General features: G+C 43.2%; 1 protein-coding gene across 2 annotated transcripts; it reads right to left on the bottom strand.

Annotated features, from left to right (window-relative positions):
- Window positions 1–327: 327 nt before the first annotated feature.
- Window positions 328–22,839, bottom strand: LOC139408744 (coronin-1C-A-like). Of its 2 annotated transcripts, XM_071153023.1 has the most exons (12): window positions 22,773–22,839; window positions 19,231–22,566; window positions 10,055–10,254; window positions 5,955–6,077; window positions 3,557–3,686; window positions 3,185–3,366; window positions 2,916–3,035; window positions 2,665–2,769; window positions 2,302–2,447; window positions 2,092–2,149; window positions 1,659–1,904; window positions 332–1,442 (listed from the first exon to the last, which is right to left on the bottom strand). In XM_071153023.1, exons 2-12 carry the CDS (start codon window positions 22,541–22,543, stop codon window positions 1,323–1,325), a joined length of 4,743 nt encoding a protein of 1,580 aa, XP_071009124.1. In that variant the 5' UTR covers window positions 22,544–22,566; window positions 22,773–22,839; the 3' UTR covers window positions 332–1,322. The 2 variants fall into 2 exon arrangements, with proteins under 2 accessions (XP_071009126.1, XP_071009124.1); XM_071153025.1 differs by lacking the exons at window positions 19,231–22,566; window positions 22,773–22,839 and adding an exon at window positions 17,626–17,791 and having other exon boundaries at window positions 328–1,442.
- Window positions 22,840–27,942: the final 5,103 nt, after the last annotated feature.

Consider the following 27,942-nt stretch of genomic DNA (forward strand, 5'->3'; position numbering starts at 1 on the left):
ATGTATTGTGTGATTTTGGAGTCACTCTTACTGTAAAAATATGTTTCAACACTTCTACATTAATGTAGAAGCTACCATAGTTACGGATAGCCCGGAATGAATCGGCTATAAGTGAATAAAATTATAAGTGAAAAATGCTAACCTCACATTATTGAAACGGTGAGAGGTTAGCATGTCTTGGGGGTAGGATATTAGCATAATGGTTTCTAAAATCCCACTTGATCTGTCTTGCATCAGACTCCGCACTGCTCTGCCTGTTTTCAGTGTGTGGATCATTTCATTGCAGGCCAGGAAAACAAAACAGAGGAGAAAGGACAGAAGGAGAAGTTAGTGCAAAGAAAGAATTTAAGGGATTTATTGTGGAGAAGACATGTGCATGAGTAAAATCTTTATTGCATGCACAGAACTATATGTCAAAGGTTTGAGTGAAACAAGTGCTGAGAGTGGTCCTTTCCAAATGCCACAGCATGCACCGGAGAGGGGACCTCAGATTGACCCCTAATACCAGCCACAGAGTGACGGAGGCACCACTACACTTACACAACATTTACACCAGCGAGAGCTGCAGTTTACCTCACTGCCTCCAGACACCGCCACAGTTCAAATCTATACCCAGAAGAGCAGAAGCTAAAAGTATGATCAGAAGCACTTCCTTCACATTCAGTGACCTGATGCTTAATACAAGCAGTTGGCTTGGCAAAAAGAAGAAAAAAAAAGAAATGCAGACTTATTTGTCTTTCTTTTGCAACAGTAACAGCTATAGTTGGTTTGAAAATAATTATTATCTTTGACTAAATTATTCTATGATAGTATAGTCTGTAACTGGAATGCACAACAGGAGAGAAGACACAAAAATCTAAAATGTAAAAGTGGTGCATGAACCACACACACACACCATTTCAATTTGGCAGCACAAAAATCAAGGGAATATGGCAATACTGATGGTTACATACAACTGTAGAGAGTATGGCATTGAGTAAAAACTTCACATCAGAATGTTCTTGACCACAATTTAAAACAATAACAAAATGGTAAGACTTTCCATTCAACAAAAAAATGGCAGATATTTAAATGCGTTTCATCCCCAGTAAAAAGTGGACTATGAATTGCAACAGTTTTTTCTCTACGTTTTTTAGAGGAAAGTGTGAGGGTAGGCATGATGAGAAAAAAAAAAAGTTCATCTTGGAATGCGTGCTTGGGATCGTCGCTGGGAAGATGCCAAGCGGAATTGATGAAGCCGAATTCTACAATTTTGCCAGTGGCTGGCCCCGCACACTTGATTCTCTCCCAACCAATGAATGGTCCTGAGCGGGGGTCGAGTCTTAGATGGCAACCTTGGAGATCTGGTCCTCCAGTTTGGCAATTCGGCGGTCCTGTAGGGTGACAAGGTTTCTGAGCGACTTGACTTCTCGCAGTAGCTCCTCCAGTTTCCCTTCATTTTGCTGTGATAAATAAGAGAAAGAACTACAAGTTAAAAAATGACAAGAGACGTCGTCACAAACCATCTAATGGCTAAAACGATTTAATATCGATCTTTGAGATCCAAATCTAGTCACTGATTTATTTTGTTTACCTTAATACATCTTGACTGTTGCCAGTGTTACAGTACAGTTTTATTCACTATGTTGTTGTTACGGTAACTGTCCAGTCCTACTCACTGTACAGGGATGTGGAGAGGCCTTGCTCTGGGCAGGTGAGGTGTTCTCTGCTTTCTTGGCTAGCTTGCCCTCCAGGACATTGGACTTCTTGACCACCTTGAGGTCACGGTTCTTTCCGGGGACATAGCCGTTTTTCAGGGAGATCAGGATAGGCTCACCGTTCTTCCCATCAAACCAGTCCTCTGCCTCGATGGCACAGTCTGGTCCCGCTGTGTCCGGGTAAAGGTCATCCTGGAACAGGTCCGACTGTACGTGTGTGAGTGGGATGGCGAGAGAGACGTAATGGTATCAGTTAGGATTGTACTCTAGTCAGTGGTGGACTGTAATCCATTCTTAATATTGCCCACATCTGAAAGACAATTGCACTCTTTTTTATAGCATCAATATCTTTCAACTTTAAAAATAATTAGTCAAAAAGTAAAAGGAGACAAACCTTTCGGGGGACTGTCATGATGATTGGTTCACACTTTCTCTCATGTAGTTTATAAAACCTGCAAGGGAAATAGATAAAATATGATGAGGATGTACAGCTGTGGGAATCAAAGGCATTGGGACTGTTCTCTCAAATAGCGCAACATGCCCTCCCTCTAGTGGACGAAAGGAGAAGGTGTCAAAGCCATCTTTCTAAGTGTATGGTTGTTACCTGGCAATCTCGCACTTATTGACGTCCAGTCCACGTTTGGGCATGTACCCCATACCCCTCTGGGGCTCCTTGCTGGAAAAGGTGTTGAGGTAGTGCACGAACGGAGCCTCGTCTGTGATCTCAAAGTACCGGATGCTACTGTCACCCTGAACAGAGACGAGAGCTTACTGAGAAAACCCGAGCGATACTCTGCCGCTGCACTTTAACAGTGTCAGGTTCATAGAAAACGACAAATCCTCCCAGAAAGACGGACTTCACACTAATCCGCCATCCAGATGGGAAACTATTGGTGCTATCGGGTCTGGGGGATAAGACAGGGATTTAGGAAATACATGACATCTCTAACAAGCATATCATCCTCACCTTCCCACACAGGTACACCACGTTGGTGTCTGCGTCGTAAAAAGGCAGCAACACTCCATTACTGGTGTCCAGTTCATGGACTGATATTGGTTCCTCCATGCTTTTCTGTTAACACAATAAATACATTTCATGTGCTTAGATAGATAAGTGGTTAGATAAGGATATGTGCATCTATGAGCGCATGAACGTCTATGTGTGTATGTGTGTGTGTGTGTGCGGGCGTCTGGTTGGGAGGTTGGGAGGTGACGTACAGGGTTCCAGAGGGCTAGCTGCCGCTCGCTCATGCGGCTGAAGCCGGTGGTGAAGATGTTTCCGTCAGCCAGGAAGATGGCTCTCATAGGCCGTGCTCCATCGTGGGCCTTGTCCTTCTCCTGAAAAGACACAGCACATCCGTCAGAGAGGATCGTATGTTTGAGCACCAATAACACGTCTCGGTAGGAGGGTGTGTATGTGTTTGTGAATGAGTATGAAAGAGAAGAGCGCATATCAAGCCAACCCCCAGAGTCCCCAGCCCACACACCGCCACAATCTTCTCCTTGCGGGGATCGATTACGCGGATCTTCTTGTCCTTGCAGGCGGTGCAGATGAGGGCTCCGTTGCGGCTCCAGCAGGCGCTGAAGATGACGTCAGGGTGCATGTCCTCCAGCTGGATCATGGCCTCGCCCGTCCCCACGTTCCAGATGATGATCAGGTTGTCACAGCCTGGAAGGACAGACACAAACAAACTACAGTCAGAATCCACATGCCTCTGTCTCAGAGCAGAGTGCAGTCCTACAGTAGAGTGGAAAATATAGAAGAGGCCTTGTATTCTCAGAGCTGATGTAACAAATGTACTCCATGCTGAACATGCCACACTCCTTGTGTGAGAGCAGAGTGTCAAAGCTGTCTCTACCTGCACTCATGAGGACGTTCCGGGCCGTGGGGTGCCAGGTGACGATGCCCACCCTCTTGGAGTGTCCCTCCAACACCACCACAGGCTCAGCCAGCGGGGTGACCAGCCCATTCTCTGGGATCTGCCACACCTGGAGACACAGAGATTAAGTTAGTCATGATGCCATTAGCTTCTACTTGTCTTTAGCGATTTTCTCATTTCTAACTATGGAGACGAACAGACTAAAAGGTATACTCCACAACCAAAAGTATGTGGACACCCCTTCAAATTAGTGTATTTGGCTATTTCAGCCACAACCTGACAGTTATATAAAATTGAGGACACAGCCATGCAATCAATCTCCATAAACAAACATTGGCAGTAGAATGGCCCGTACTAAAGAGTGCAGTGCCTTTCAACGTGGAATCGTCATAGGATGCCACTTTTCCAATAAAGTTAGTTCATCAAATTTCTGCCCTGGCCAACTGTAAGTGCTGTTATTGTGAAGTGGAAACTTATAGGAGCAACAACGGCTCAGGCGCGAAGTGGTAGGCCACACAAGCTCACAGAACGGGACCGGCGAGTGCCGTCTATCCTCGGTTGCAACACTCACTACAGAATTGCGAACTACCACTGGAAGCAACGTCAGCACAAGAACTGCTCGTCGGGAGCTTCATGAAATGGGTTTCCATGGCTGAGCAGCCACACAGAAGCCTAAGATCACCATGTCCAATGCCAAGCGTCAGCTGGAGTGATGTAAAACTCACCTCCATTGGACTCTGGAGCAGTGGAAACGCATACTCTAGAGTGATTCATCATGCCTCACCATCTGGCAGTCCGACTTGGCAGATGCCAGGAGAACGCTACCTGCCCGAATGCACTGTGCCAACTGTAAAGTTTGGTGGAGGAGGAAGAATGGCCTTGGGCTGTTCGTGGTTTGGGCTCAGCCCCTTAATTCCAGAGAAGGGAAATCTTAACTCTACATTCGAGATGATTCTGTGCTATCAACTTTGTGGTAACAGCTTGGGGAAGGACCTTTCCTGTTTTAATGTGACAATGCCCCTGGGCACAAAGCGAGGTTCATACAGAAATGGTTTGTCGAGATCAGTGTGGATGAATTTAATTGGCCTGCACAGAGCCCTGACCTCAACCCCATCAAACACCTTTGGGATGAATTGGAACATCGACTGCGAGCCAGGCCTAATCACACAACATCAGTGCCCGACCTCACTAATGCTTTTGTGGCTGAATGGAAGCAAGTTTCTGCACATGAACTTGAACGCAGTTTGGCCATGACATCGTGATCTGTTTTTGTTACCAAATTTTTCTCCCCAATTTCGATCTTGTCTCATTGCTGCAAGTCCCCAATGGGCTTGGGAGGCGAAGGTCGAGTAATGTGTCCTCCAAAACCCGCCAAACCTTAACACCCACTCGCCTAACCCGGGAAGCCAGCTGCACTAACGTGTTGGAGTAAACACCATTCACCTGACGACCGAGGTCAGCCTGCAGGCGCCCGGCCCACCACAAGGAGTCGTTAGAGCGCAATGAGCCAAGAAAAGACCCCCCCCCACCCAAACCCTCCCCTAACCCAGAAGACGCTGGGCCAATTGTGCATCACTCTACGGGACTCCCAATCATGGCCTGTTGTGATCCATCCCGGGATCAAACACGGGTCTGTAGTGACGCCTCTAGCACTGCGATACAGTGCCTCAGACCACTGCGCCACTCGGGAGGCTCCGATCAGCAATTTCTATTGGAGAATCAGTTTCTAGGCATCTTCATACAATCTTTGATGTGCTTGTCTAATGTTACCAGGATGTGCTAACAGTGTTTAGTCTAAAGGTGGCAGCAGAGAGCTGGTGGGGACAACACACCCTTTGTTCAGAAACAAGGAAGGGAGAGGAATAAGGCCTGCGTAACACTTCATGTTTCAGAGAGCAGACCTTTCTACAATGTTCTTGTATTCCATCGTTAAGGTCTATCGTATCATATAAAATACATTCAATTAGATCAAATATTGTACGGACCACTCAGTGGACTTATCAGTCTCTTGCTACAGGCGAGACCAAATAAGGACGCGAGACATACTGACAGGATGACCTCACCGCCCCACCATTTCCATATGGCTGGGGTTCTGATTACGCTATGACACATGCTTTGTGTATAGAGCACACCATGGAGGTTAACGTTGCAGCACAGACAGACAGGGAGGGTTATTGATCCAATATGAATCTCAGGTCTTTCGCAGAGATGTCACCGAGTTCCCTGCAAAATAATCTACAGGGGTTGACAAGCTTGACTTCACAAGATGCACACAAGGCGTCCAAGCGTGCAGTAGGTAGGTAAGACAGCATATTGAACATAGTGTCACAGCGACACCATTCGGACGATGTCAGCAGTGAAAACTAGATGTACGTACCATGACCGTGCAGTCCTCAGAGCCGCTGGCGATGACATGGTCATTGTGAGGGCACCAGTCGATGTCCAGGACAGGTCCCGTATGACCACATACTGTTGGGTAGGCCTTGTCTATGCGACCCGTCTGGAGAGAAAGGAGGAGGTTTGGTATGATTGCTGGAGATCAGTAACAAAGGACGGGGAAAAACTGAACCCCCCAATCCTACTGGCAAAGACCAAGGGTTGACTTGTGAAGGAGACAGAAATACAGCGTCAGGCTAAAGGACATACTACTCTCCCTGGGAGACAGACCATTTATTGTTGTTACTGTATGTCTGGCATTTCTAAACTATTACTTTCAGCACCATTCATCATCTTTACTATCATCAAATCAAAACCAAGGCTGGATTATACGTGGTCGTTTACAAACTCCGCTGGCTAACGTTCCTAAAGAAAATACCATTCATCCAATCAGAGGGCCTCTAGATGACATGAGCAACCTGGGGGTCAGCGTGTGACCTCTGCCGTCAACTGGATCAATGAGTGATGAGGAGAGGACCCCCCACTTATTTCGCTCAGCTCCTCTGTCTTTGGGTTAATCCAGGCTGACACCGACTCTGTGCATGGCAGGACTGAGGCCTCAGTGACGTCACGAAAGGGCTGTGTGAGAAACTGGTTCTCCTATTTACAACTAGCCTGGTCCCGGACTACGGCTGTAACTAACCTCAGCATTTAAAAAAAATACCACACTGATAAAGAAATTTGTCCCCACCCCCACCAAGAGTAATCGCTATGGCAAGGTATAGGGCTAGAGAGGTCTGCATTCTCGTTAATGATTCATTAAGTCTGCAGCTATGTTGATATTTTTTCAGTGTTTCTCTCAATGAGCCATTAATACTAAATAGAAATATCAGGCTCTCAAAACTCCTAATTATGAGATGCTGGAATTGAGAAGCAATCTAATCACTGGTTTGACCCCCTGGGGCCTAACTGGCACTCCCTGTCTGCCATTACTGCTGTTGTCACGGTAACAACTTGCAAGGAGGAGTGGGAACAGCAGCCAGTAAGTTCATATTCACAACATAGCCTATCATACAGATCAAGGAGGGAGGGATAGTTTGGGTTTGTTGACTGAGTATCTTCACTAATTAGACTCCCCATACACAGGCCTCTCTCTCAGGGGAAATGCAGATCAGTTCCAGAACAAGACATCGGTAACAATCACGTTTCCAGTAGGGCTGGGAATGTCCAGGGACATCACGATACGATGTGTATTGCGATTCTATATGTATTTTGATTCAATACTGCAATTTTATTGCAATTTGATGCTCACCATGTCTACTGCAGAGGGACAAGAGAGCCATGAGTAAAATGAGTTTTGACCACATGGACATAAAAATGGCTGAAAACGGATAACGGATGGATAACAAGCTAGAGAAGAAATACCAGAGTTTTGGCGCAGGAACAGCCGACTAGGGCTAGCTAACGCTAGCGTTTTTTTTTTTATAGAGAATTGATACTACTGAAGCCATAGAATCGATATATTAGTCAAATAACATTGCTATACTTTACTGTATACATTTTCCCCCAATCACTGATTTCCAGTGTAGGTTGACATCTGACCATGATATAGGCTACTGCTACATGAGGGACAGACAGACCTCCCGTCTCCCGTAAGTGACTAGAACAGATATTACAGATGTTTGAGAACACACTCACACTCAAAGGGAGATGTATTTTATTTTACAAGACACAGCCAGGGAGTTACATATTCACTCAAACAATCATCTCCGTTCCATGGATAATACAGTCTAATTGTTGTGAATAATGGTGTTTGGAGACATGCGTTGCTGAACTCGTGAATCTGACTCCAAATCGAAAATCTGTAATCTGTCGAAAAACGGCTGAAATGTCAGAATCTCGTAGTGCCCCTTTAAGCAATGAAACAGTTACCAGTCTCTTTAAGGGGGATGAAGGAAATATATGATCATGTAAACTAATTAACCAAGTGGACTAGAATAATTGCATCCCATCCAGTACTCTAGGGTCAGTGAGGCAAGTGTAACAAGAGGGCGTGAATGCATGTAATGCAAATGCCTTTACAACAACCATACTGATTAAAATAGATGTGATTGATTGCTTGTCTATGGTGTTTGTTACTATAAGTGGCTGGCACGGTTTCCAAATGCTAACGTTTTAGCATTTGTGGCACAAATCCCATTCAAGTCATGGGACCGATATTAGCATTTTTAGCCAATCATGTTTAATCATGCGTTACACAGGCAGCTGAATTCTGATCTTTTTTTCACTAAATTGGTCTTTTGATAAATCAGATCAGCTCTGAAAAATATCTGAGGTGATCGGTGAAACGACTAATTATTGGGGGAAAATATCAGAATTGGGCTGCTTGTGTATATGTAGCACAGGTGACTTTTGTGAGCTTCACAATCAACTTGAGATACTTTCTAATTTTTTGAACATGATGCGCGAAAAATGTGAATATTGGTCCCATTAATGGGATTTGTGCCACAAATGCTAAAACCAGGGGTAAAAAAAATCCCATGACTGAAACTTAAGTCGATCTCAGATCGATTGTCTGGGGCCAAGTTAACCTCCCCTTTAATGTAAGAAAGTTATGACCATTATGCATTTTGGGGAAGAGGATAATTTTGTACATGTATTAAACTGGGAGTTGACCAATTCCAGTCCCCTGCTCAGGGGGTGCGGGGTGCTCCCGGGGATAATTTTTATGTAGGAGGACTGAGTTCTGGTGAAGGTCAGTTCTGGTGACTTTTTAAGAAGGACATTCTACTACCAAAATATCTGAAAATAAAATGACGCTGATCAAAAATATAATTTCCACCACCAGAAAAGAGCCCAATAAAGATGTCGGTAAAAATTATGTATAAATTATTAAAACATATTAGACCAGATGTCGCATAGAACACACAACAACAAGTCGACTAGGTAAACAATTCTACTATGAGGCCGTCTGATTTAGTTTTAATAACATTACATGGCAAAAATAGAAACACTGGAAAGTGATAAAGTATAGGCTTTGAATTACTTTGCCAGCAGCTACAGTAGACAACACAGCACTGTTTGAGTTGTGCGCTGCAGTAGTGCGCATGTTAGACTATTTCACCCTCCCTGTCATACCTTGTCCATAGACTGTTTAAACAGGGCAAGGAAACTAAATGTCATTTTGTAATTTGGGTGAACTATCCCTTTAAACTCAAACATGTTTTCCTGAACAAATAATGCAAATTGATATTTGATTTCAACATCAATATGACACTCTTCAATATAAGTGATTCTGCTTTATATATTTGAATGTAGAGTTTGCCCCTACATTTTTAACACCCATGTCCCAGAATCCTCTAGGCAACACACATTTCCGTCAGCCAATCGGGAGAGAGACAGGAAATGGTCCTGTAGGCAGCCTGACATGCAAAGTGCTGGACTTCCATATATGGTCAAATCTGCTGACAGCAGCAAGCTCTTGGGTACTGAATAGAGGGAGGGGAGAGAGAGAGGAGAGTGGAGACAGACAATTGCTGTTGGCTGTTCACACAACTCCCCTATACACATGCACACACACCGGCTCTCTTGTCACACTGATCAATCCCGGGCATAGGAAGCTTCTTTCAAATTAAATTTTCTTTCACCAAATTTAAACCACCTAGACATTTGACCTAAAATCCATTCAGCGTGTAGCACTACTGTCCAGAAGTTGTTGGTCTTCCATAGGGTCAGAAAACCTGAAAGAGGTGGGCGAGCCTTTTTGCAGTAAGATACTACAGCACACCCTCACGTTCTGTATACATTGTTGGACCAACAAAATTCGATTGGCATATACATATCCGGAATAGTAAAATATCATTGTAATCTAATTTAGTTGAAGTGATAGGAACGAGCTATTTCAAGAAAGACCTCTGCAAAGACTCTCAGTAATCAAATCCTTAGGAAATAACAAATAATCAAAATCATACTGAAACAGAACGGAGCGACTGAATGTAACTAATACTGAGATATAGGCCAACAGTGAGAGGAAGTGTTCTAAGAGCAATGAGACAGGAGGAGCCACGACGCTGCCTGGTTGGCCGACAGTGACACACTCACCTTAAGCAGAGGGAGGACGAGGAAGGCTCCGCCCCCACTGGCCTCGATGATGATGGCGACAAATTTGGGGTTGACGGCACAGAAGGAGCTGTCCCATGTGACCCGGGAGACGCGGATGTCGTCATAGCACTGGTCGTTCTTCACTGCCTGGCCAAAGACATGACGGAACTTACTCGCTCGCACCACTCGCCTGAACATATCTGTCATCAGGAGGAGAGACAGGGAGAGAGGGAGAGATGTCAGACAGATGCTAGAACGGGGTTACTAATCTCTTATGGACAGATGCACGTTACATAAATGGTATCATAGCGTCTGTCAGACTGTGGGATGCGATGATGAACAACAAACTTTGTTCCGGATGGGAAATTTGGCCCATTGACATGACTGAAATGTGGCTTCTGTTTAGGGGGGGTGGAGACTTTGCTAGTCTCGTTAGTATCTTTCCTCAAATCTCCCCCAGAACTTAATCAAGATACTTTTGTATATATAGTGAATGTGGACACCCCTTCCAATTAGTGAATTTGGCTATTTCAGCCACACCCGTTGCTGACAGGTGTATAAAATCTCCATAGACAAACATTGGCAGTAGAATGGCCTTACTGAAGAGCTCAGTGACTTTCAACATGGCACCGTCATAGGATGCCACCTTTCCAACAAGTCAGTTTGTCAAATATCTGCCCTGCTAAAGCTGCAAGTGCGGTTATTGTGAAGTGGAAACGTCTAGAAGCAACAACAGCTCAGCCGTGAAGTGGTAGGCCACACAAGCTCACAGAACGGGACCACCGAGTGCTGAAGCACATAGCACGTAAAAAATAATGTTCTCGGTGGCAACACTCACTACCGAATTCCAAACGGTCTCTGGAAGCAACATTGGCACATTAACCGTTTGTTGGGAGCTTCATGAAATGGGGTTCCATGTACGAGCAGCCGCACACAAGCCGCACGTAATGCCAAGCTTTGGCTGGAGTGGTGTAAAGCTCTGCCTTTGGACTCTGGAGCAGTGGAAACGTGTTCTGGAGTGACGAATCACGCTTCACCATCTGGCAGTCCGATGAACGAATCTGAGTTTGGCGGATGCCAGGAGAACGCTACCTTTCCGAATACTTAGTGCCAACTGTAAAGTTTGGTGAAGGAGGAATAATGGGCTGGGGCTGTTGTTCATGGTTCAGGCTACTGTCAGCCCCTTAGTTCCAGTGAAGGGAAATCTTAACACTACAAGATAAAATGACATTCTAGATGATTAGTTTAATCTAGAATGTCATTGGGGCAGCAAAGGGGGGATCAACTCCATATTAATGCCCATGATTTTGGAATGAGATGTTCGACGAACAGGTGTCCACATGCTTTTGGTCATGTAGTGCTATACAAATATAAAACTTCACTCTCTCTTTAGACACACTCTACACTGAAAACAAATATTGGTGTGGTCACTGCCCAAACAAAGGCTCAGTTGATGTGAAGCCACTCCAGGACATGGTCATTGACTCGGACATAAAGTTAGTTATATCCCCATCTCTGCCTTAAATGGAAGAACACAGCTTATCTAAACTGGATCAAGCCTAAATGGCAGAGCTGGCTCCCAGTCAGAATAGAGGCAGACTTTTAGATGTCTACTTTTCTGTGCATCTGATCAAATGAGGTGATGGCTGAGTTTGTGTGTATAAAGCATTAGCCTAATATGTATTTTGAGAAAACTTTGCATCTCATCCACCGCCCTTCTTATTAGCCTACTTAGGCAGCCTTTATTCACATTGCCCAATGTTCACTTTGGCAAGCTCATGTTGGTGTAAGCTGGCCACAAACAAAGTCCCACGAGAGCGCTGTCTAGCTAGCGTATAGCTCTGTTTCCATAACAACAATGATAGATTCCCATCACGCCTCACAGGGAGCAGGCTCCCATCAGAAGAGCTGACTGACCCTGCTGCAGGAAGAGCTTAATCAATTACGGGTTAGCATCAAAGGCTTCCTTGTGTCTCCCATAGCCACCAACAGAATGCGGTGCATAGCCACAGTACAGTACTGTGAAATCAGCCAGGGCTGAGCCAGGACAGGCAGTAATAGAACTGATGCTTATGGGCTATGTTCCACTCAGGGCCTTTAGCTCAGACTCAGAGACCTTTCACGTCATCAAGTATCACAAGCAGTGTGCACTAAAACTTTGTACTTGACACCCCCTTGACCTGGTGGATAATCTTGAGGAGATACTGTGTGCAGTTGGCATTCTTGCTAACATGCCACCTAGGCCGAAACTCACTATTGCTGGCAATTGGCATTCAATGAATTTTGATCCTCCCACCATCCTTCATATGGGATGTTGTTTTTTGATGACTGATGGTTTCCTGCTTAGTTTCCTTCACAGGAAGTGGATGCAGAAGTTGTATCTTTCCTTTAGCCCATATAGTGGTCACAATGTGCATGGTAGACAGTGATAATAGACCAGGCTATAAGAATAGGCATGCCAGTCAGTCATTCTATGTACTTGCACTATTAACTCACGTTCTGCTACCTTCAACATCTATTCAGAATGTTCACTGATGACCTCGCAATCTTGCAAGGACTGCCAGAATGTAGTAAATAGCCTATCATTTGACCTGACATAAGCACCGGGCATAATCTCATAGATTGTTGTTAGGAGCTCTGAGCTCCGTATTTTGAATGGTAGGACAGACAGAAACAGTCCTGATCTTAATAACACAGAAGTCGTCCCTGTGGTGAAAGAGACAGATGAAAGTCAGTAAACTACATGCTGAGGGAAGAGATGGCCTTTCAGTCAAGGTCATTTTCATTATACAAGGAGCTGGTACATGTGTCGCTGGGCCGTCCGCTCTCACACACGTGTGAATGACAGCTAGAGCTACGGCGTTTACATTCTTCTTCTGACTGAGATCAACCAAGCCTGTCTCAGGTCAATGGGTTTGCATCTTTTTGATGAAATGGGGCTAGTGACAGAAACATCTGCATCTACAGTGGGCTCCAAAATTACTGGCACCCCTGACTGGCAATGCACAAACAATGCTTAAACAAATATAAAACAATATAATTATAGAGATAACCTCTAAATACCAACATGTGAGAAATACTCTACTTTATTAATGTTTCAATGGAACCAACCAAAATAATTTATTGATTTAATTAAAAATCAATGTCCTCCAAATCAAGGTTTCACAATTAATGGCACCCTTAAAGATTTTTGTAAATAACATCTACCAAAATTAAACCACAAGTTAAATTCCACTTATTTAAGTGTATCTAAGTCTTAAGGAACTATACTGAGCCATTACATCACTTCCTGTTTCACTAGGGTATAAAAAGGAGGTAACACACATGCAATATCTCTTTGTCATCCAACACCATGAAGAAAACAAAAGAACTAGCAGTTCAAAAAGAGACAGATGGTCATAGACCTTCATAAATCTGGTAATGGCTACAAGAGGATCCACAAATGATTGAATATACCAATGAGCACGGTCAGGGCAATTATAAAAAAATAAAAAAGATATGGAACAGTTGAAAACTTCACGGGTAGAGGACGCAAATGCATTTTGCCCCCCAGGATAGGGAGGAGGATAGTGAGAGAAGCAACAAAATCCCCAAGAATCACTGTGAAATAATTGCAGGCCTTGGTGGCATCTTGGTGTCACCAGGTTTCAAAAAGCACCATCAGACGCTATTTCACAGGCTCTTTGGAAGGGTTGCCAGAAGAAAGCCCTTTCTGACCCCAAGACACAGACGCAAGCGCTTGGAGTTTGACAAACGTCATTTAAATGATGACTGGAAGAAGGTGCTCCGGTCAGATGAGACCAAAACTGAACGTTTTGGTCAGATACAGCATCAGCATGTTTGGCGTCGAAACAGAGATGCATACAAGGGGAGGCACCTCATACCCACGGTGAAATATGGAGGGGGGTCAGTGATGTTTTGGGGCTGTTTTAATTCTAGAGGTCCAGGGGCACTGGTTAAGACAGATGGCATAATGAATTCCACCAAGTATCAGGCAATTTTGGCTGACAATCTGGTTGTCTCTGGGTGGCTGGGACTTGGCCGTAAGGTGGACTTTCCAACAAGACAATGACCTGAAACATACCTCAACATCCACACAAAAATGGTTCTGTGACAATAAAATTAAAGTTCTGCCATGGCCATCTCAGTCGCCGGACCTCAATCCAATCGAAAACCTGTGGGCTGAGTGGAAGAGGGCAATTGATAAGCGCAAACCCAAGAATGTGAAGGATCTTGAAAGGATCTGGTCCAAGAGGAATGGTCCAAAATCCCTCCAAATGTGTTCCTTAACCTTGTCAAACATTAAAGGAAAAAGACTCCATGCTGTTATTCTTGCCAGAGGTGGTTGCACTAAGTACTAAATGAGGAGTGCCAATAATTATGAAACCTTGATTTTGGTTAAATAGATTTTGTATTAAATAATTGAATGATTTTGGTTGGTTCCATTGAAACATTAATAAAGTACAGTATTTCTCACATATTGGTATTTTGAGTTTCTCTCCATAATTATATTGTTTATATTTTTTTAAGTATTGATTGTGCATTGCCAGTCATTGCCGATTAATCGGAATGGCCGATTAATTAGGGCCGATTTCAAGTTTTCATAACAATCATATTTTTGGGCCCCGATTTTATTTTTTTTACACCTTTATTTAACTAGGAAAGTCAGTTAAGAACACATTCTTATTTTCAATGACGGCCTAGGAACAGTGGGTTAACTGCCTTGTTCAGGGGCAGATGACAGATTTTCACCTTGTCAGCTCGGGGGATCCAATCTTGCAACCTTAACTAGTCCAACACAATAACGACCTGCCTCTCTCTCGTTGCACTCCACAAGGAGGCTGCCTGTTACGCGAATGCAGTAAGCCAAGGTAAGTTACTAGCTAGCATTAAACTTATCTTATAAAAAACAATCAATCATTATCACTAGTTAACTACACATGGTTGATTATATTACTAGATATTATCTAGTGTGTCTTGCGTTGCATATAATCTGACTGAGCATACAAGTATCTGACTGAGCGGTGGTAGGCAGAAGCAGGCGCGTAAACATTAATTCAAACAGCACTTTCGTGCGTTTTGTCAGCAGCTCTTCGTGGTGCGTCAAGCATTGCGCTGTTTATGACTTCAAGCCTATCAACTCCCGAGATGAGGCTCGTGTAACCGAAGTGAAATGGCTAGATAGTTAGCGCGCGCTAATTGTCGTTGTGTTGCTGGTTCGAGCCCAGGGAGGAGCGAGGAGAGGGACGGAAGCTATACTGTTACACTGGCAATACTAAAGTGCCTATAAGAACATCCAATAGTCAAAGGTTAATGAAATACAAATGGTATAGAGGGAAATAGTCCTATAATAACTACAACCTAAAACGTCTTACCTGGGAATATTGAAGACTTATGTTAAAAGGAACCACCAGCTTTCATATGTTCTCATGTTCTGCGCAAGGAACATGGAACATATTGCACTTTTACTTTCTTCTCCAACACTTTGTTTTTGCTTTATTTAAACCAAATTGAACATGTTTCATTATTTACTAGAGGCTAAATTGATTTTATTGATGTATTATATTAAGTTAAAATAAGTGTTCATTCAGTATTGTTGTAATTGTCATTATTACAAATAAATAAATAAAAATCGACCGATTAATCGGTATCGGCTTTTATGGTCCTCCAATAATCGGAGTTGAAAAATCATAAATCGGTCGACCTCTAGTCAGGGGTGCCAGTAATTTTGGAGCCCACTGTATAGCAACACTATATTTCCTATAAATCATATTAGCCTACACATATGCTATCCTTAATTTGTCCTGAATGGACTCTCCTAGTCACACATCGATCTCTTTTGAAGCGGGAACAGGCATTAGCACAGCAAGGCCATCTCTCCTGGGTCAAATACTCTCCTGGGTCGAAGCCTTGGGTACAGGACATACGCTATATGACCACAGCTTGCATCACTACAACCGCACGATGCAGCCAGAGAAGGACATGCAGGGTTTGACAAACAGAACATTTCGTTCCATTACTAGTTTCAGCCCTAATGATTCATTCTGGATAGGCTCTCCTCTCACACACATGAACCATTCAACAAGATGTGCTCCATGCCTCGCATGCCTAATTTCTCTCAACACAATGACCTACTTTACAGAGAGCAGCATGGCACAAAAAGGACTGAGTCTGGGGTAGCACCACTCCAACTTAAAGATCATACCCATATGAACCTTTGGTCTACGTACTCCTTTTACTGAGTGTACGGCATCTTTCACTGTAGTTCAATTAGAGATATGGAATCACCCAGTCTTCTTCTTACAGAGTTAGTTGCAGCTGTAACTGGAATGGAAGGGTCATACATAAATCCTTACTATACACAACATACAGCATTGACAGTTATGTCAGCAACTTTTAGACTCATACATACTCTGCTGCTAAACAGAAGTCAATCATATATATCGGTCCTGTGTGGCTCAGTTGGTAGAGCATGGTGGCTATGGATCACCCTTACAAAAATAAATGCATGGATGACTAAATCGCTTTGGCTAAAAGCATCTGCTACATGGCATATACTACATAATATCTTCTCACCCCTGATAGATGAATGAATGTCCAACTTCACCCATAGAAACTGATCCATCAACATGCAATAACCCTGTAGTTTAAATTCCCTGCCTTCTCGGGAAAATAACTACTCCACTAGAGCAAGCAAAAGTGACATGACCAATAATGCAAACCATTTGCTATTGTAGGTGCTAGGTATTGTGAGGTCGACTTCAGGACACATTATAACGAAAATATTGCATTAGTGTTCAAAATGATTAAAATGTTGGTCAGACTAAGGTATGCCACATGCTTATTTTCCGGTTAAGAACAGTTGAGGTGCAGTAGACAGACTGATAACTATAGTCTTGGATTGAAATGTGACAACCCCACCAGTGGCATCTATAAAACGTTTATGGCCTAGCTAGCTATTAGACTGGGCATCATTGATGCCTATCATTGGACACATCATTGTCTGCCAGAGTATGTAGCTAGGTAGCTCAGCAATGTAGCTAGCTATTAGCTAGATGGCTGGGTCCTGTAGGCTGCCGTCATCTCCATGCATGTCTCTGATTAATACAGGTTATTGATGATTGATCAGAGTAGACATGTAAGTACAGTGTATTAATAAACCAACAGATTTGATCATAGTCATTACATAGCAGGCTACTCTTCATTCTATAATCTAAAGGTGGACAATAGCCATGCATTGTGTGGCAAGAAAAATGCTAGCTACTTCCTTATGTGCTATTCATTAGCAATAATTTCCAAAGGCAGCTGCCCACCCGGGAGGAAAAAATTGCGGTTAATAATGACTTTCTACAGCGGTGTCTAGTAAATGAATGACAAAGATGTTTAGGAATTTACATTAAGATGCTACCGTCTAGAATTTGGAGCATAGACCACCGTCAGTGAGCTATTATGACGCAAGTGCAGATTTTATTCATGGCTCTGGCTGTTCCCATTCAAAACGGTGCACAGCCGGGTAGGCTAGCTAGCAGCAAGATGTTTACTGCAAAGACAGGACAGTCCATTTTCCTTACCTCCTAAATCTATGCGAAATTTTCCGTGAACACGAGGTAATCAATCTGAAAACATGAATATGGTAGTTTAGCCCTCGTCCGTTAAGATTTTCCCCTTGTTACACTCGTTCAGCCGTTCGAGTATTCTTTCCCTCCAGACTGCAATTCCATGAACCGGAAGCAACGCCCTGTTTCATCCCCGCCTCTTCCATATGAGGCATTATAGGAATCCCATATCGGAGAGATATCAATTGTCTTATTTATATGATAAAGATACTCTTTTAATAACATTTTTTTTTTCTCCACTGAAAATTATTAATGGGTCTATGAAAGCATCACCAACACTGTTACAAGTAGGCCTATAATAAAAAGACAACAAGGCCTAGATCATGGTCGTTTTGGAGGAACAATGCCAATGGTCTCAGAAATGATTGAGAAATTTGCTGTAGACAACCTGTACATGCAACCAGCATGAAATGTCACACACTCAGCCTAATTTACTTTTTAATTGACACGCCCATGCAAATGCATAACCCTGCTAGATTGGACATAGCCTACAGTTAAACATCAAGGCACAGTCAAAACCAATAGCAAAATAATGTGTACAATAATGTGACAACACACGCTTTCTTATGTTTAGTGCGCCTGCAGGTGGTGATTCTGAGAACTGCAGGGCAGGCAGTTCCAAATGTCTCCATTCATGCTATCCTGCTTACCACATCTCTCAGATGTTTGCTCCAAGTCAACCTGTACCTTATTTATTTTCATTGTAAGAGTCAGCTACTTATTAGGCACTATTACCAACCCTCAAACATGTGGTTCTATGTACAGTGTGGCTGAACCAAACGGCATGACTAACACATTCTAACAGTACATTGTTTCAATGGGCTAGTGTGTGTCATTGACTCAAAGGCAGACTGCAATCTGGCAAAAATGGCTTCTTTACAACTCAGGTTCCTCACGTGTGTGTGTGTGGCTGTGTGTGTGTGTGGGTGAGAGAGAGAGAGACACACACCAACTAGAGTGAGCGAGCAAGAGGGAGGGAGGAAGAGAGAGTAAGTACATCACTGGGGCTGAACTCCCTGCCATCCAGGACTTCTATACCAGGACGTGTCAGAGGAAGGCCCTAAAAATTGTCAAAGACTCCAGCCATCCAAGTCATAGAAGCAGTACCGATGCATCAAGTCTGGAACCAACAGGATGGTGAACAGCTTTAACCCCCAAGCATTAAATAGTTAACCAATAGCTATAGCATTGACCCTTTTGACTCATCACATACACTAACACTGCTACTACTGTTTATCTATCCTGTTTCCTAGTCACTTTATCCCTACCTACTGTGTACGTACATATTGAATCTACCTCGATTACCTCGTACCCCTGCACATCGACTCGGTACTGGTTACCCCATGCATATAGCCAAGTTATCGTTGCTCATTGTCTATTCCTTGTGTTATTATTTTTCTATTTATTCTCTTTTTTTCTCTCTGCATTTCTGGGAAGGGCCCGCAATTAAGAATTTCACTGTTAGTCTATACCTGTTGTTTACAAAGCATGTTACAAATTACATTTGATATGATGGAGACATATAGACAGAGAGAACATTGATCCAAAGCACCATCTTACCTTTTTTGAGTTCAGGTGGTTTTTCAGCAGGCTTCTTAGTGACATCAAAGGCCTTCTTCATCTGTGATACTTTCAGGCTCTGGCCCTGGCCCACAGCCCCGGCAATGGACATGGCCGTGAGCGGTTTTGCCCGGTCTGCATGTCTGATCATGGACTTGGCTGCAAGGGGTTTTGTCCAGTCTGCATGCCTGATTCTCTGGTGCATCCGGTTAGTCTCCTTTATGAGCTCAGACACAGGCCTGTATGTCTCAGTTTCATGCTCAGACACAGTATCACGATAACGCTGCTCAACAAGACCACTATGGATATCTATACGGTCACTGTGGTCAAAGTTCTTCCAACGGACATCTGTGCTGACAGTGTCAGCAGGGGGTTCAGGGTCATCATCATCATCACATTTCATTCTCTTACACAAGGCCTGCTCTAGTTCTCGTATCTCCTCGTCATCTGAAGGACAAGTTATGTCTTCTGAGATTGCAACCGTTTCTAATAGAACAAATGGCTTTTGGGGCTTTTTTGGTACAGGAGGCGGTGGACCTTTGAATTTAGCCTGCTTTTCCAAAAAAGGTTGTCCATCCAACATGTCAAGTTGTTTTGGTTCTTCCTCTTCTGCAGCACGTTTGACCATTTGTGCCCAAGCATCAAAATCTATGATATTTCTATACTTTTCCTCTCTAGTTGGTGTCCTTTGTTGTTGTGAAAAATCAAAATTATCTGGCGTGTACATGTTGGATGGTACAGTATAAGCAGCACCTGTGTTGTCCCATAACACACACATGTCCTGAGGAGCTGTGGCACAAGCATTTTCTTTGTTGACTTGATGTGAATGTCTCCTCTTCTTCTTCTTCTTCTTCTCCTCCTCCTTGTGGTAATCATCATCACATATCTTCTGCTCATCCAAGCAGCAGGTTTTTGCAGCTGGAATCTTAACGAAAGGATTTTGGGGCTTTTTGGGGACAGGTGGAGGAGGCCCCTTTGGTTTAAGCCTCTCCCCTGCAAAATAAGGATCTATAGAGGCACCTGAGGTCGCTTTGTCCTCTGTCTGGGTGAAATCCATACTGTTGTTTTGTTGTGTTGGCAATGTGCTCTCCATTTCCCTCTCAGGCAGAATGTGAATGATGGGTGGTGGGGTGATGACAGCAATGTAACAGACAGGCTGGCTCTCCATCTGTATGCTAACAACCTGCCTCTGCCCATCACTGTCCTCTAAAGTTGGCACAGGCAGAGAAGGTAAGGGAATCACATTGCATTGTTCTAATGAGCATGAGGACGAGGCAGTTATGAGTTGTGGCATCTTGGGGACAGAGCAGGAGAGGACATTAACTTTGACCTGTTTTTTAGACATAGAGGCAGCTGATAGGATGTTTGTTCCTCTACCAGTCGTTAAATTAACAGTCTTATCAGAAAGGGATGTTTTGGCATTCTCAGTAACACTCAGAATCTGAATTGGTGAGGGAGATATGACTGCATTCTGAAGTACTGGCTCTTTCTCTACCTTCACAGAAGAACAACTACCAGCAAGTTCTTCCTTAGCATCATGTAAAACAGCCTCAGTCTTACTCTGAGACTGTTCAGCAGCTAAATGTTGATATTTGGTGATGGAGATGCATGTATCCGTGGATGGGGATACTTCATTTGCTTTTCCAGTAGAAGTTTCAGTTTGCTGTTGTAAGGAGACATTACCACAATGGCTCTCTACATTATCAAACTGTTGAATGGATTTCCCACTTTTGTCTGTACCTTTGGCCTTAGGCCTTGGTGGAGGCTGAGGAGGATTTGGTGTGTCAAGATGTCCTGGGAAACATGCGGAAGATGCCCTGAGTACTTCAGGTTCGCACCGATTTGACTCACAAGCCTCAATCCTGTGGTCTGTGACACAGTCTCTCTTTACCTCCCTCCTCTGCATGTCTTTCACCTGTGGATCCTCATCTGTGGCTGTGGCCTTCCTCTCTTTTTCAGTTTGTGAACCACTCTTAACAGGATCTGTCGTCTCTGAGCGTTTGGCCGGCTTCGTTTTTGTGTTGAGCGTGGTTACTGCTTCTGTTTTCTCATCAAGTTCTTCCTCTATATTCCAAAGGACCAAATCCTCATGAGTGCAGTCTTTTTCTTCAGGGGATTTATTATATATATCATTTGGCTTGGAATTGGCATGGGTTGATTCAATACTCAAGAGAGCTGGTTTCTTGCCTTGAATGCCCGTTTTGAGCTCACAAGTCACAGTCTTTCCTGCCTCATTCTCTGTCATAGCTTTGACAGCTTCAGTTCTTTCAGCCTTCTTCGGGCGACACACGATGCCTGCAGGTTCAGCCAAATGTGGATCCGCTCTTTCTGAACATTCTGTGTGTGAACATCGGGTATGTGCATTGCAACCACTGCTACCATTACCGGAAAGAACAAAATAAGTGTTTACAGTGCTGCTCGTAACCTCATCCCGTGTTACTTGTTGCAAACTCTGTGTTTTGCTTGTTTCATCACCCAAAGATGAGGCTTTTTGTGAGGTCTTCTTACTGGATTCCTGGTGTTTTTTTCCTGAAGACCTCTGAAGTCTGTCTTCACTGAGCCTCTGATCATCCACAGCAGAAGAAACGCTCCTCTTTGGATCAGTAGGCGACGTTGTAGGGTCTTGAGGTTTATCCACAACAGCGACAGAAGTCGTATCCTCCTTCACTATTCTATTTACAGAGAGTGGCTTCTCTTTGTCCCTGATTTTAGAGATCGCGCTCCTCACATCAGACGATAACCACGATTCATCCTTCTCCAGAAGTACGAAGTCCTCCTCGGTAGCCTCTGAGATCACCAAGTCCTCTGTGTTAGACATATCTGTCGTATCCTCTGTATCTGAGTCGCTGTGCCAACCGCCAGCCAGGGATTTACTCCTCACTTGTCCTTCCATTGTTTTTACCCTTTTCTTACTACCCGCAGCTTTATTCTGTGATTTGGGCTCTGAGTGCTGTGTGCTCCTCTCAGAGTTCAGGACACTTTCTGGCTTCTCTATATCATATGTGACAGCCCTGCCTTCTCTGTCCCCTCCCTCGTTCCCTCCCCCCGCGGTCAAGGGGCTCTGTTCCTCACCTAGAGAGGTGCTCATTGGCCCCTCACTGAGGGTGTCTGTCAAGGCCGGGTTGGCAGTGAGCTCATCGCCTCCCTGCTCAACGGCCAGGCTGCTGCTGACACTCAGTCCCTCGGTTTTCCCATAGCTCCCAGTCCCACCGCTACCACAGCCCTGTTCACCGGGCTCCGACTGCTGTCCTCCATTGGAGGCATTTGTTGAAACTCCCTCCTTTTCCGACACTTTGTTCAGTTTCTGACCCATTGGTTGTTGTAGTTGTTTTCTCTCTAAAAGGAAGAGCGAGATACATGTCAAGACACAGCAGTGATCAAGGAATGACTCAGTGTACAGTAGCATTCTGCTTGCCCATCTCTTAATTTGACATAAGGCCTGGGGCCAAGCCTCTCACTCTCTTACTCTCTCACAATCTCACCCCCTACCTTTCTAGATTTCTATATATATAGAATAGGAAATTAAAAAATAAATATATTACTCTCTCTTTCCCTCTGAAATCCCACCACTCTCTCCAGTGGACTCACTCTCTCCTCATTCTGTCCTGCTGGAATGTTGTGGCGCTATAATTAAAGTGGCTCTCACTGCCGCCAGTGAGTCACAGGGAAAAAAGGGAAACCTGACAACTGGGATAATAGAATCAGTCAGCAGCCAGGTGCCAAGGTCAAAGACTGAGGGCTGTTTGGAACGTGAACCGAACAAAACCATGTCCATTTCCCATCGAAAATAAATCTATTAAGCATATTGACATATATCTACAGTAAGAGCATGATCTAAGCACACTCTTAGAATAGTACAGTAAGGCACACGACAGAATTAAACCAATCAGATCATGTCCCATCAGTAGCATCATGCAATCTGAGTTCAGCTGTTTCCACTGGCACTTTGAAGTCAACCCAGGTTGGGCTAGCTCAAATTGCGTTTCCACTGCCTCCAGAAATGTGAAATTATGTCATATTGCTAGGTAGCCAATATGTGACTGCAGCTGGCTTCGCTAATGTTGCTAGCTAGCTAGCTAACAAGATGAAGAATTTAATTCACCCTCGCCATGCTGTAACTAACGTTACCCCATACTCCTGCCAGTGCCAACCAGACTCAGAGCCGTGTAGCTAGCTTTCAATACGACCTGGCCAGCTAAAATTCCTGCTAGCTCACGTTAACTAGCTAGCTTGTTTAAACTCTGATTTGCTTGCTAACATTAGGTAGCTAACATTCAAGGGCTGACTGTTCTCATAAAAGTGTATTGTGTAGTGCAAAAATGAATGAAGGATCCAGCTATGACGGTAATTTGTGTCATGTCTGACTACTACAGTACTGCTTGTCCGTGTGCTAGGTAACAGCGACAAGCTAGCTAAACGTTGTATCAGCATTCAGCAGGGATCAGCTTGGTGGTTGCATAGTAACGGCGTCACCAGCTCGAACTCTAATTGCGAAACTGGGCTGCGCTGGCCCAGGATTCCCTCGAACCAGCTCGAATTTGAGAATTACATTCGAGCCAACTCGAATTTGTCCCTAATTTTAAGTGCCAGTGGAAACGGAGCTTTTGAGAATTCCATTCGAGCCACCTCAAAATTTGGCCCTAATTTGAAGTGCCATTGGAAACAGGGTTTTAGAGAATTCCATTCGAGCCACCTCGAATTTGTCCCTAATTCTAAGTGCCGGTGGAAACAGGGATTTATAGCTCAGCAACAACAGAGTGCTCTCCTGTGTCCTCCTTCAAACCCATTAATTGTTTATGATTGTTATGACAACGAGGACTATGGAAAGATCGGCTGGAATAACATAAGAGTCACAAGGGCTTTGACTTTTGAACTGGGTTGTCTGTCTGGGAACTGGTCAGGACAGAGTTTTACGACTGACGTAATGGACGGCCGAGGGGAGATTATTCAAGAGGAACAAAGCTCAACAGGCTTAAAAATAGCATGATGTTTCTTAGTCGTTCTAGGTTGCAAACAAATATACAAAGTATTAGGACCTCAACTGACCATCACACCAAGGTCAGTTTATTATCTGAAGTAAAAACTTCATTTACATTGCCAAAACCTTCTGAAATGCACATAGGCCCATTGGACGTAAATGCTCACTGTGTGTCATCACATTAACTAGCGCTATGACACAGAAATGTGATACCATGTCCTTAACAGCACATGCCTTCAGAAAATATTCACACCCCTTGACTTTTTCCACATTTTATTGTGTTACAGCCTGAATTTAAAATTGATTTAATTGAGTTCTGTCACTGGCCTACACACAATACACCAGAATGTGAAAGTGGAATTATGTTTGTAGAATTATTTATTTTTTAAATGAAAAGCTGAAATCTCGAGTCAATAAGTATTCAACCCGTTTGTTATGGCAAGCCTAAATAAGTTCAGGAGTAAAAATTTGCTTAACAACTCACATAACAAGATGCATGGACAATAATAGTGTTTAACATGACTATCTCATCGCTGTACCCAACACATACTCAGTCTTTAATCTGCAAGGTCCCTCAGTCGAGCAGTACATTTCAAACACAGATTCAACCACAAAGACCAGGGAGGTTTTCCAATGAAGGGCACATATGGGTAGATGTTTTAAAAAATAACATTTTTTAAGCAGACATGGAATATTCCTTTGAGCATGGTCAACCTATTCGTTACACTTTGGATTGTGTATCAATACACCCAGTCACTACAAAGATACACGCGTCCTTCCTATCTCAGTTGCTGGAGTGGAAGGAAACTGCTCAGGGATTTCACCAAGACATCAATGGTGACTTTAAAACAGTTACAGAATTGAATGGCTGTGATAGAAAACTGAGGATGGATCAACAACATTGTAGTTACTCCACAATACTAATCTAATTGACAGAGTGAAAAGAAGACTGTGCAGAATAAAAATATTCCAAAGCATCCATCCTGTTTGCAACAAAGCACTTAAGTAAGCAACACATTTGGCAAAGTCATTTACTTTTTTGTCCTGAATACAAAGTGTTATGTTTGGGACAAATCCAATACAACACATTACTGAGTACCACTCTCCATATTTTCAAACATAGTGGTGGGTACATCTTGTTATGCATATAATTGTAATTGTTAAGGACTGGGGAGTTTTTCAGGATAAAAAAGAAACAGAATGGAGCTAAGCACAGGCAAAATCCCAAACACTGGGAGATGAATTCATCTTTCAGCAGGACAAAAACCTAAAACACAAGGCCAAATCTACATTGGAGTTGATTACCAAGAAGACAGTGAATGTTCCTGTGGCCAAGTTACAGTTTTGACTTAAAACGGTTTGAAAATCTATGGCAATACCTAAAAATGGTTGTCTAGCAATGATCTGCTGCACAATCCAGGTGTGGAAAGCTCTTAGAGACTTACCAATAAAGACTCACAGCTGTAATCGCTGCCAAAGATGATTCTAACGTGTATTAACTCAAGGTGTTATATACCTTTCAAGGTATTTTGTATTTTTCATGATTTTGTTTTACAAATGTTAGAATTTGTCTTCCACTTTGACAGAGTATTTTGTGTAGATTGTTGAAAAAAAAGACAAATAAATACATTTTAATTAAACTTTGTAAGACAACAAAATGTGAAGTAAAAAAGTAAAGGGGTGTGAATACTTCCTGAAGACACTGTAGCAATACATGTTCAATGTTCATAGGGTGTTGATTTAGTAGACTACAAAATGGAGTGACTAAACATATATCCTATGGATGAAAACCAAATGAAGACATGTCCATGTTCCAGTATCTGTTTGATTCCGCAGGGTGACGTGATTGAGGACAAACAGGTGACAACCTCTTGACCCTGCATCACTAATCCTGCCCGCTGCCTCTCTAGCTATTTCAGGCTTAAGTGGTGCTGAGAGCCACTCACTGATTTTTTTAGGCTTATCCATGTAGGCCTAGAGAACACCCTTGTCCAGGGCTACTCGTATATGAAACATTTTCAGTAAGCTCCCCAGACAATTATACTGCATTAAACCCAGCCCCGCAGTGATCGTTTTAATAATCATTGAATATGATAACACATATATATATATATATTTTTTACTTTAAATTCTGACAGGTCAATACAGTAGGGAAGAGTGTGTAAGTTGAGCCAAAGGGGTAAGCAGAGCCACCCTTGTTTATAGGAAACCATACACAAAACTCATAATTTGACCACATTTTTAGGAAAAGGTCATCATTTCATGGAGTCTGAAGGAAGAAACCACATGGAAAAAGTGGTAAGCAAGTCAGGTAAAAAAAAAACAGATTCACAAAAAGTCAAATTAATTTGCGTTAAGAGTTTTCATGATGCTTGTATCTAAACCAAAGTAGATCATTTTAAGATTGTTCTAGACATCAGTTGGAGTCTCCATAAGCCAATGACCATGGGGTAAGTTGAGCCAATGGTTGATCCAATGTCAAGTTGAGCAAATGGAAGTGTTTTCTTCCCAGGTGTAATGCAAGGCATCACTGGGATATGAGGTAACAACAGGGCCTGGCCTATGTTAAGTGTTAAAAAAGTACAAAGTGTTTGTTAGGTGTTAAGCCTGTGTTCAAATAAATATTAAAATACAACAAGCGATTGTGTTGGGGTAAATAAAGATACGGTTTTTAAAAAGGTAGTGGTAATATTTAATTCAGTACAGACATTTGTAGGAGGCTTAACTTACCCTGTCCCGTGATTCAACTTACCCAATAAGTAAGTTGTGGGATAAGTTGTCCCAAGAGACTCCTTTTTTTTGGACAAGCTCTATTTTCAAAACTGTAATGATGACATGAATTCAGACTATTTCCAGGGATACACAACATCCGGAAACATATGCAGATATCTTTGTTAGAAAGAATAGTATACTTCCCTTGACTGAGTGATGCTGGAAAAAAAAAAATGTCTCAACTTATTCCACACAGCCTTAATTTTGTGGCTCAGTTGTTGAATTGAATAAGAGATACAAACAGGTCTGACTTTGTAACCTTCACCTGACGAGAAATGAGTCATGATCATATACACATATCACACACACTTAAGAGTGGCCCAATTCATTTATTCTATTCTCACAATGTTGTTATGTTGTAGCAACAAAATAAAAATCACAGTGGTATGCTCATCTCAGAGTTCCTTCCGTCTTGTATCGAAGGGGTTATTTTGAGATGGATGTGTACAAAGTCTTATAAATGGCAGCAGCTGGCAGCTGTGGGAGGCATCTGTGACAACGACCTCACCCAAATATCCCCTCCCTCCCGCTCTTTCCATTTCTCTCCTATCATGCGAGGACACTGAGCATCAACGAGAGACATGTGACTCAGATTGAACAAACTCTCAGCAACTCCCGAATGTCCCAACATAGGCTGTTTTGAAACAAAAAGGTGAAAGTAGTGCCACATAGGACACACATTTAAACAACTAATAGAAGAGTCAAATAGGTAACAGCTATGCAGAGCCTAGTGTGACAATAAGCCTGCTATGTAATTATTCGGTAGGCCAGAAACAGATAACTAACTACACAAATACCCCTGCTTACTTTTTTGGCCAACTTCAGAACAGCCTATTGAGAGGTGCAAACATGGAGTTGGCTCTGAATCATCATGGCCATGGATGGAGTGGGATGGTTGAGTGTCGATTCCTTTACCCGAGAGTTATATCATGACATAAACAACTGAGGCACATGCACCATGT

The sequence above is a fragment of the Oncorhynchus clarkii genome, chromosome 5, assembly GCF_045791955.1.
Source record: "Oncorhynchus clarkii lewisi isolate Uvic-CL-2024 chromosome 5, UVic_Ocla_1.0, whole genome shotgun sequence".
In the NCBI taxonomy this organism is placed as follows: domain Eukaryota; kingdom Metazoa; phylum Chordata; class Actinopteri; order Salmoniformes; family Salmonidae; genus Oncorhynchus; species Oncorhynchus clarkii.